General features: G+C 39.7%; 1 protein-coding gene across 1 annotated transcript in view; it reads left to right on the forward strand.

The window, feature by feature from the left end:
* The window catches only part of LOC107290776 (inter-alpha-trypsin inhibitor heavy chain H4-like), a 50,273-nt gene that overhangs the window by 20,049 nt on the left and 19,117 nt on the right, over positions 1-11,107 (forward strand). Inside the window, exons 4-12 of the mRNA XM_015819692.2 lie at positions 1,162-1,324; positions 1,421-1,531; positions 1,641-1,769; positions 5,624-5,740; positions 6,443-6,611; positions 9,006-9,131; positions 9,963-10,144; positions 10,273-10,455; positions 10,958-11,097. Coding sequence (XP_015675178.2) covers positions 1,162-1,324; positions 1,421-1,531; positions 1,641-1,769; positions 5,624-5,740; positions 6,443-6,611; positions 9,006-9,131; positions 9,963-10,144; positions 10,273-10,455; positions 10,958-11,097 — 1,320 coding nt within the window. The remainder of the gene's footprint in view (positions 1-1,161; positions 1,325-1,420; positions 1,532-1,640; positions 1,770-5,623; positions 5,741-6,442; positions 6,612-9,005; positions 9,132-9,962; positions 10,145-10,272; positions 10,456-10,957; positions 11,098-11,107) is intronic.

Here is an 11,107-nt window from a genome sequence, read left to right on the forward strand (position 1 = left end):
GGAAGAAACAGCTGCGATCACACACCACTCTTAGAAGCACGAAGCTGAAGACACCAGCCTGAAGATGACGAATGTGACTTCGTCGAAACGTCGCCAAGGTACTTTTAATTCTACGCGGGAGAAAACCCGAATAACTAAAGACCTACATACAAACACCCGCGAAAACCTCAGAAAACATATATATATATATATATACACATACATACATACACACATGCACATATACATATACATACATACACACACACACGTGTGTGTGTGTGTGTGTGTGTGTGTGTATGTATATATATATATATATATAAAGAATACTAGTAAAAATACGACTCTTGGGAATATCCATTCGTTAAAATAATGATCACCAAAAGAATACTTAAACAGAGTTTAACTAATCAACCTAGCTTTCGTCAAAATACATATGACATCGTCCGGGTTAAAAGGCAAGTAAAAGGAGGGGGGGACTTATATACCGTTATCAAACGTCCTGTTATCAAGCGTCTGCTTCCGGCTCTTGGAGCGTTATAATTCAAGCTTACCTCCTTTAACATACATTCCTTTGTTACTAGCTTGCATTCTATTAATTGTATTAATCCCTGCTAAAGTGAAACTAACTTAACTCCAACTCCTTGTGAAGCTAAAATGAAACTAATGTTTAGATGATCCTGACTGTTAACTCCAACTGTTTTGGAGGGAAACTTTGAACATTCATATTTGGGCGGGCTTTTTCAAGTATTGTGATTGGTTAAGGCCCTGTGGGCTAGGCTATAAATTACAGGCTATTGCCTGCAGTTCTCTAGTCCTAGTTTGAGTCAATAAATAAAGTTGTAACTATACTGGTCTACTCCTTGCCTACTGAAACCCACCACACAATAGAACTGGTGACAGAACATTTAGCTACTGTGAGTGAATATAGTCTCAGGGTGCTAAAGAAACTGCAGGTGTGATCTCAGAACTACTGACTGTAATCTTTGAGAATTGCTGGAGGTAAAGGGAATGTGCCAGAGGACTGAAGAAGAGACAATGTTGTTCTATTAAAGAGGGGGAAAAGCAGACCTAAGAAACTACAGACCATTTGCAGAGATCGTAGCAAAGATTATCAAGCAGTAGGTTTGCAAGCATTTAGAAAGGAACAAAATACCTAAATTATACTTTTCTCATTTATAGATCAGCTGGAAGAAAATTGGAAGAGTTTAGTGTTTCAGTTAATGTTGAAGCAGAAGGTAAAGTTAACTTTGAATTGCATTATGAGCAACTACTCGATCGTAAGCTAGGGAAATATGAATTGATCACCAAAGTCAAGCCCAAACAACTGGTGAAAGACTTTCAGGTAAAAACTCCACCAACAGTTTTGCCCATTTGTCATTATCCGCTCATATTTAGAAGGTAGGACCCAATCACATCTTTTGCTTTTGCTTATACTTAGATTGATACTCACATCTTTGAGCCACAAGGCATAGCCTTTTTAGAAACGGAAAGCAGCTTCTTGAGCAATGAAATGAATGATGCTCTCATAAAGACACAGGAGGAGACCAAGGTACATGGCTGCATTTGACCCAAAACTCCTTAGAAAACTCTAATAACAAAAAATCACTGTTGTATTAATAGTTTGCCTGACATGATTTTTATTTGTCTTTAATGTTCAGGCTCATATTTCATTTAAACCAACCTTAAGTCAACAAAGGAAAAACCCTGAGTCTGAAGAGACTCTTCTAGATGGAAATTTCATCATACGTTATGATGTTAAAAGGAATGTTCCCGTAGGTGACATACAGGTAACGTGATGTTTTTAATTCATCTGTGAATCCAACAATGGCCATTATCTAGGGTCTATCCTGAAATTTTCCAGTATCATAAACATTAGGCAGTAATGGATAGGGTGGGGGGAGAGGAGTTATGCCATGTTCTCAAGGTATTGCCTTCATCTTATTCTTGGCTCTGAGCTAGGGCAGCCAAGTCATTTTCAGCTTTAAAGTTTTAAAATTTTCCCTCTTCTGCTGACAGATCCTTTGCATGGATAAGATCTAGCTTCCTTCATGTACTTGCTGATGAGATCAGGGATTGAGATTTATCCCACTCCTGTTATTTTAGGTTATTGCAGGTCTGCTTCCTCCTCTGTTCTTTGGACATTGACCTCTATGGCCATTTTGGCCTGGGCTGCAAGAGGCACTGAAAAAGGGCCTTATGCAATGCTCTTCTGAAACAGTGTTAGACACACATTAAAAAAAACAAGACTAGCATTCTTTGGAACTGGTATTACCTGGACGCTTAGTGTAATTTAAACTAGGAAAGAGAGCCACATTCTTCCAGCTGTGTATTGCTGCTTCTGTCACAAATAGGAGTTTCCAATTGCTTCTGTCAACAAAGGACAGAGATGCTTTTATTACTTGATGGGAAGACCTGGTGCCATTTGGCCTGTTCCACAGCCACTTGCTGCTATACCCTTGCAGTGCTATTCAGGGGTGGAGCTCTCTTGTTTTTGACTAGGCCGCCCACCTCAGACCTTTCCCTCATCATCTGTTAGCTGACAAGTTAGTTTTTTTAGAAGGATCTAGTGTTCTTTCATGACTCTTATCCAGAAATCACCCAAATGACAAGCCAATGGGTTGCGCTCAATGGGAAAGAAAAGGAAACCCAGGGGAACCCACCAATCCCTCTTCTCATGAAATGATCAGGACGGCAGCACTCGCTGTCCTCTTGAAATGTGTGGCATATTTTTCTGTCTGCTCCTGGACTGGAAGATGGTAGTTTATGTGGCTGTCTCACTGTGTCTTTTAGTATACTTAGCTGAACTCTTAGCTTTGAGAAAGGGTCATTTAGAAAGGCCTCATCCTCAGTTTTGGTCAGTGATTACAATTCAATGATTCAGAGTAATGAAATGTGAGCCCAAGTGATATAAACAAAAACTAACCTTGTTTGTTCAAAACTTACTGGAAATGTAATAAAAGCCAACTCTTGAGAATATCAGTTTATTTCCCAGATCTCCCAGATTCCATCATAAATTCATAGTAATTATGCTATATTCCCATTTGTACCTATACCACAAACCAGTCCCATTTTTTCCCCCAGTATCTGTCTAAGACAGACATGTCAAACACAAGGCCCGGGGGCTGGATGCGGCCCACGAAGTGGTTTCATGTGGCCCGCAAAGCCATCCTGGAAACAGTGAGGGAATGGCCCCTGCTGCCTTGGCTCTGGCTGTGAGCCAATGTACAATTTTGTGGTGGCCATCTATGCAGAAATGCATTCAGTCTTAGCTCCACAAGGCCATCTGGAAACAGCAAGGAACCAGCCCCGGCCATGTCAGCCCCGCCCTTTGGCTCCATGCTGGAGAGGTGTCACCCTTTGTGAGAAATGAAGAAATGCGACATTGCTTGGAAGTGGCCAGCAAATGGCCCTCACCTACTTCACATATTTGGCTTGGTGGGCTCCGAGGGAGGGGTTTTGGCAGGCAGCGAGGCGATCTCCTCACAGCACCGAGGGGCTGAGCTGGGCAGCGCGAATCTGATGAGAAGTGCAATGCTGCCTAGCCCCCAGCCTGCCCAGTTTCAGCAGGCAGCAAGTTGCAAAGCTGGCGATGGTGCATTTCTTCATTCCTCACTGTGGGATCGCTCGGATCCCTTGGTCCTGCTTCCTGCAGGATGATGGTGATGTACGTCAGCCTAGACCAACGGACCTCGCTTTAGGTTAGGAAACACACGGACAACATGTTTCTTCAGGTGAGATGACATGCGAGAGCCCAGAAGGATCTGCGTGCCCCTCTTTTATTGGTACATAAACGTCATAAGGGGGTGTACAGAAAGGAAATAGGGGAATGGGTCTTCATTACCATATATGGAATACACAAAGAACAGGAAACTTGAAACCAGGAGATACTAATTCATTCTTTGCTTATGTATCAGAAACTAAGTGTCTTCAAGGCAGGCTTTTCATAGGAAATGAAACTTAAGTCAAGAATCAAAACCTAAGGCAGGCTTTGCATGAGAAATGAAACTTGAGGCAAGAATCGAAACCTATCTTGTCAAGGAAACAAATGGATGCAACACCTCACGAAGGGTGACACCTCCCCAGCTGGATTTCTTGCCTGTTTTTCTCCCTCCCTCATCTCAAATATTTTCCCACCACTCTGTACTTAGGAGGAAGGAAGGAAGGAAGGAAGGAAAGAAGGAGGGTCTGAGGGAAGTCCTGCCTTAGTCCTGCCCTGCTGCCCTTTCACCATCTCCTTGCCTCCTCCTCCTGGCCTATCCTGGGGTCTCCCATCCTATTGCTAAGGAAGCTTTGGATACGAAGCCAGGTCTTCTCCCATGTAGAGGGAGTGGGCCTCCCTCTGACTTTGCCCTTGTACCCATCATGAGAAACCTGGCTAAGGAGAGCAAGCATAGCAGCAGCAGCTTTGAGGAGGAGGTAAGTGCAGCTGGGCGCCCCCTTGGGGAAGTGGGGCTGGGCTTGGTGCCGCGAGTGCTCAAGGGCCAAGCTGGGCATTTGACTTCTGCTGCCCAGGGCTCCGGGCAGCCCGCACCACCATCCAGCCCTCTCCCCCACATGGCCTGAGAGAAACAGTGAGGCTCCTCCAGTGGACCATGCCTTGGCACTTGCCCTGGTCCCACCCCCTACTGCCAGAGACCCTCAGATCTGTCCCACTCCTGCCCAGGCCCCCACAGGCACCCTTGATGCAAACGATGTAGAGCTGGCCACGCCCACCCAGTAGGCCACACCCACACCATCCACACCCACCCAGTAAGCTGCAACCCCATGGCCAGACCCACCTGGCCCCCTTAGGGAAACCACAATGCTGATGCGGCCCTCAATGAAATTGAGTTTGACACCCCTGGTCTATGAGGTACTTCATCTCATCCTTAGACCCTCAATTGGGACTGGCTTAAGTTGTACTGGGATTAGATTTAGTTTTCCCTTGTTTTACTTCATACTGCCCAGAGAAAGCTTCAAACAGAAAATCTGTTAAGCTTTGCCACCCATTAGCTGGAGGAAAAACTGGTGATTGACAGGAACATGGCACAAAAGCAGTCACTGTAGGACAGGGATCAATGATCAGGTCAGCAAATTTCAGGCTGGGGAACTGCCAGGGGACAGCAGTGTAACTGCATAGCAGGGAACGTATCCTATGAGAAACAGCACACACTTTGTGTTGGTCTGTTCCCTGTGGGAAATGTGTGTATGTGTGGGAGAAACTGAACCACAGTTGGAACAGATATAGTCAAAATATTTTTACTGCCTATCAATAAAAGTACAGAAGGTTATTTCCATTCAGGATATGTATTTTATTGAACTGAATTTATGCACCTATAGTTAGGAATACATTCACATTTATATTTTATTAAAGCAGATGTATTTAGCTAAAAAGTTGGTTTCAGACATCAGTGTTTTTAATACAGTAAGCTACTGTGTGCTTGGGAGAGTTGAACCTTATAGAAATGTATTTCTTCAACCAAACTGTATTTTCAGAGTCACCCAGTTGGTGAGATGGGCAGAATATAAATTAAATAAATAAATACATAAAAGTATTTTTTTTACCCAATATCCCATAGAGCTAATTTTGGTTTCTTTATCTTCCAGTACATCAAAATATATATCTGTAACATGTTAAAATGACATGTTTTGTTCATTTCAGATCGTGAATGGTTATTTTGTCCATTATTTTGCACCCAGGGAAATGGCAGTATTTCCCAAAAATATCATCTTTGTTATAGATCAAAGTGGATCTATGAGTGGCAATAAAATTCAGCAGGTAATTTCTCCCAAAACAGAGCATTTTCTTGAGTCTACTGATAGTTTTTGTTGTATTCCAGGTTTAATTCCAATGAAAATTATCTTATTTCAACAAGCCAGCTTCAGGTATTCTCAGCCTCCTCTCTCTTTTATAGCTGTGAATCAAAAAAGAGCAATGATGATTCAAAATAAACAGCCCTTCTTTTATTCTTTGTAATATTCAGATTTATTTCCTTGTTGGTTTTGCATATATCATTACTTTTGGGTGAATTATTATTATCAAGGTACACATTAGCTTGTCCTTTCTCTGTACCTGTCATTTTGGGTCAGTCGTTTTCTGTTAACTAACCCACCTCACAGGGCTGTTGTCATAAGATGACTTGAGATTTAAGAGGAAAAGTGAAATATAAATCTTGAGAGCAAATAATTGAGCAACTGTCTAAAAGCTTTAGAATGAGCTATGGAAATAATTACCCTTTGAAATTGGTTAAATATTCCATCTTATTTGCAAGCCATTAACAACTGCCTTTGTTTTATCAAAGGCAGGCATTGGAATGATGAAATATATCTTCCTTTGTTTTTTAACTTACATTAAAGGAAAATGAAGTTTCTGTGTCCACAGGTCAAAGGTTATATATATTTTCATTTATTATAATAGTTGTCAAAGTGGTAGCTTTAGGCTACAGAATTTAACAGTGTGTTGTTTTACTCTTTGTTATAGACTAAAGAAGCATTGGGAAAGATTTTGGAAGATCTGGATCCTAAAGACTATTTTAATTTAATTGTCTTTAATTGGCATAGTTCATACTGGAAACCCACTTTGTTGCAAGCCAGCGAGGAGAATGTGGAATCAGCTAAACAGTATGTTCAAACTATTCAGGCTGGTGGAGGTCAGTATGAGGACTAAGAAACTTTGTCCATCTTTACAATACTAGTTTAATCAGGAGTTAACTGGAACTGATACCAAAATATCTTGATTCCAGTTTTTCATATAATTACTTGACATATTTTTGTTAAAAAAATCAAATTATTATTTCTTCCTTCTTATATTCAACATTGTTCAAAGTATTTTAGATTACATTAATAAAAATGAGGATTGTTGCTTTGGGAAAAACAGGAGGTAGGTATATTAGGTATATTAGGAGTCCAGGTGGCGCAGTGGTTAGAATACAGTATTGCTGGCTAACTCAGTCCACAGTTGGGAGTTCAATCCTTCCAAAGTTGCTAAAATGAGGATCCAGATTATTGGGGGCAATATGCTGACATTGTAAACACCTCAGAGAATGCTGTAAAGCATTATGGGATGGTATCTAAGACTAAGCGTTATTGCTATATTTGCTGTCTTGAGTTGATATTTATCTATGTGTCTGTCTATTATCTGTCTGTCTGTCTGTCTGTCTGTCTATGTCTGAATAAAAATTTCAGCTCAGAGATTTTTTTTAGAAGCTTAGAGAGCATCAGGAACTCCACATAAAATCTATACTACTACTACTACTACTACTAATAGTAAAATTCATTCCTCCCTATATTTGATTTTACTTTGATTTTTTCGGAGAGATCAACAAAGTTAGTTTTTTTTGCAGCTGAAGCTATTATTATGAACCATTGCATTTAAACTGCCCAGAGGTTGCTGGGAAGAGCTACAATCTGTGAGTTAAGAGAAAAGTGTGTAGTGGGGTGCCCCAGGGCTCTGTTCTGGTCCCAATACTCTTCAACATCTTCATCAACAATTTGGACGAGGGGATGTGACAGGGGCAAACACACTGTGTGCAATGAGGCTTATCTCCAGGTAATTAGACAGCAACATCACCAGATGGATTTCATAACTGGCTGACCAATCACATTCAACGTGTAGTCCTCAATGAAACCACATCTACATGGAGGGAAGTATGAAGTGGGGCACCCCAAGGCTCTGTTTTAGGCCCAGTACTCTTCAACATCTTCATCAATGATTTGGATGAGGGGATAGATGGGGAACTCATCAAATTTGCAGACAACACCAAGCTGGCAGGAATAGCCAACACTCCAGAAAATAGGCTTAAGATACAGGAGGATCTGGACAGATGTGAACACTGGGAACTATCTAACAAAATGAAATTCAATGGTGAAAAAAGTAAGGGTCTATATTTAAGCAAGAAAAACCAAATGTACAGGTATAGTATAAGTGGTACCTTGCTCAATAGTAGTAACTGTGAGAGGGATCTTGGAGTCCTAGTGGACAATCAATTAAATATGAGCCAGCAGTGTGCTGCAGCTGCCAAAAAAAACAACACAGTGCTAGGGTGCATTAACAGAGGGATAGAATCAAGATCACGTGAAGTATTAATACCACTTTACAATGCCTTGGTAAGGCCACACTTGGAATACTGCATCCAGTTTTGGTCACCGCAATGTAAAAAAAGATGTTGAGACTCTAGAAAGAGTACAGAGAAGAGCAACAAAGATGATTAGGGGACTGGAGGCTAAAGCATATAAGGAACGGCTGCTGGAATTAGGTATGTCTAGTTTAACAAAGAGAAGGATGAGGGGTGACATGATAACAATGTTCCAATATCTCAGGGGCTGCCCCAAAGAAGAGGGAGTCAAGATATTCTCCAAAGCACCTGAAGGCAGGACAAGAAGCAACGGATGGAAACTAATCAAGGAGAGAAGCAACCTAGAACTAAGGAGAAATTTCCTGACAGTTAGAACAATTAACCAGTGGAACAACCTGCCTCCAGAAGTGGTGAATGCTCCAACACTGGAGCACTGGAAAAAGATACTGGACAGCCATTTGTCTGAAATTGTATAGGGTTTCCTGTCTGAGCAGGGGGTTGGACTAGATGACCTCCAAGGTCCCTTCCAACTATATTATTATTATTACTACTACTACTACTACTATTATTATTAATACTATTACTATTATTATAAATTTCCAAAAGGCAAAAAGTAGGGGTCAGTTTGATTTCTGCTGGGAAACAAAACCGTAGTGTAGGTGTTGCCTTTATGAACGATCAACTTCACAAAATTAAGACATCACCAATCTTTTCTCAGGAATGCACAGATTGGCTGGTTCAATTGTAATTGAAGGTGGTATTCTGGAAAATTTTGCTTTTGAATGGCTGGATAGTAGAAATAGTGTCAAAGTGCCTTTATTTACCTGTATTTATTTCATCAGCAATGAGACTTAAAATTGCATCTGATTAAATAGATTTCTTCAAATGTCTTGAAATTTCCTCTCTATGTTTTTTAGAACAATCCCATCACTACTAGCATATTCATTGTTACAATTCTTCCTATTGCAGGAACGAATATTAATGAAGCTCTTTTGACAGCCATTAATTCTCTGGATCAAGCCACCCGTGAGGAGTCATTGCCAGAAAAAAGCATTTCGATGATCATTTTGCTGACAGATGGTGACCCCACTGTTGGTAAGTTAGGAACAAAAAAGCTACCCAGTTCTTATTTCTGTTCTTTGCATTTTATTTATTTTAGTATGTACTTTTGAACAATAACATCATTTTTTTTAAAAAAAAGTAGTTTATTTAAAACAGCATTATTTTCTCCCTCAGTTTTATCTCACTTATTGAACTTCACAATTTCAAATATCCTCAAATATTTCTTCTAACTTCTTTTCCAGTGGTTTTATTCATTCAGCTCCATATCTATGTGCAGTATGTTTGTGTGAAGGTTGGTGAGTGAGTGTGTTGTTAATATGAATGTCACAGGATTGAGGTTGGTGAAAAGAAAGAAAAAAATAATAATTCGCTATTGATAATGTATATAAATCTTTCCCAGTATATTGGAAAACAAACCCTATCATCAACCTTACAATGAGGATCAGCCTAAGAAAAGCATACTGTATGTCTCTTAGCTCTGAAATCCAATCTGTTGATCATTTAAATATTTCAGAAATTGCATCAGCTTCTCTGATCCACAGTAATAATCCATTCTTCGTATTGTTTTTGTAATAATAACACTTTGTAAATCTGTAGCGCAGTCATATTCTATTGCTTCTGTTATTATTTTCACATGCCCATTATTCACTCTTAATCCTTTATTTTGGTTCAGTGATACATCTGACCAAGCTACTTCATGAGGTATCTACTGTGTATGCACATACCATGTTCACATCCTGTCTTTTCAGCAGAAAATGGCACCCAAGACAGCTAATGCTGATAAAGTAGAAAAATTAGCAAATACAATAAATAATTTAAAACAAAAGTAACGCAGATATTTGTGCTTGTTTATACATATAACAGGTGTAACAATCCCTAAACTAATATACAAAAACATAAAGCAAGCCAATCAAGGAAAGTATTTCCTCTACTGCCTTGGCTTTGGATTTGATGTAAGCTATAGTTTTCTGGAGAAGTTGGCCTTAGACAATTCAGGATTGGCTCGACGTATATATGAGGACTCAGATGCAGCCCTTCAGCTCCAGGTAAGAACCCATGTCCAAAACATGTCAGTATCTTTTGACATACATCAGTAGCATGCTAAAAATAATCTTAATTTTCCTGACTGGAATATGCAATGATTTCCTGGTGGTTCTATCTTCCTTTATTTAAGGACTTTTATAGTGAAGTGGCTATTCCCATCCTGAAGGAGATTAATATAAATTACATTGGCAATGCTGTAGAGGATGTCACTGAGAATAACTTTAAGTTGCTCTATGACGGTTCTGAAATTGTAGTGGCTGGAAAACTTGACAATGAAATTGATACTTTTTCCTTGGAAGTAAAAGCTCAGGCGGTAAGTACCATGCAATTACTCCTCGTTAAAAAAGTACAAGAGTTCTGTTTCATAGATGAAATACTGAGTTATGTTTCCAAACTAGGTTCTGAAAAGAAGTAACAGTGTGTTACCTTCAAAATGTTTTAAAAATACAAAATGGAGTGTATCTATGCATGTGTACAAAAAACATAGGTGAACCTGATGCGTTACATATTGCATGATAAAGAAATCTTAAAGCAAACCATGAATGAAAGGACTGTAGCTGCTGCAACAAGTTAGAATCATTTGCAGGTTAAACCAGATTTTGCCTTCACTCTGTGCAAATGTGGCCAATGAATTCAATACTTTGAACATGCAATTCACCATTTCATTTGAGTGCTTTAATTTTAATGTGTATAATCTTTTCTTCCTTGAAGGTAGTAAATTGAAAGGGCCTGTCCTTTCAAATATGTTTTGCAGACTGGAAGTTGATTGGGTATTATATCAATAACTCACCCTGATCCCTTTCCCCGTTTTTCAGCATGGAAGCAATTTGACCCTGAAAGAAAGTGCTAATGTCAAAGAGAAAGCACAAGTTTTTGAACATCAGAAATACATATATGGAAATTTCATTGAAAGTTTATGGGCCTATTTAACCATTCAACAGCTATTAGAAAAGTCGTGAGTGACT

Source organism: Protobothrops mucrosquamatus, unplaced genomic scaffold (assembly GCF_001527695.2).
Source record: "Protobothrops mucrosquamatus isolate PMUCROS unplaced genomic scaffold, P.Mucros_1.0 scaffold967, whole genome shotgun sequence".
In the NCBI taxonomy this organism is placed as follows: Eukaryota; Metazoa; Chordata; class Lepidosauria; order Squamata; family Viperidae; genus Protobothrops; species Protobothrops mucrosquamatus.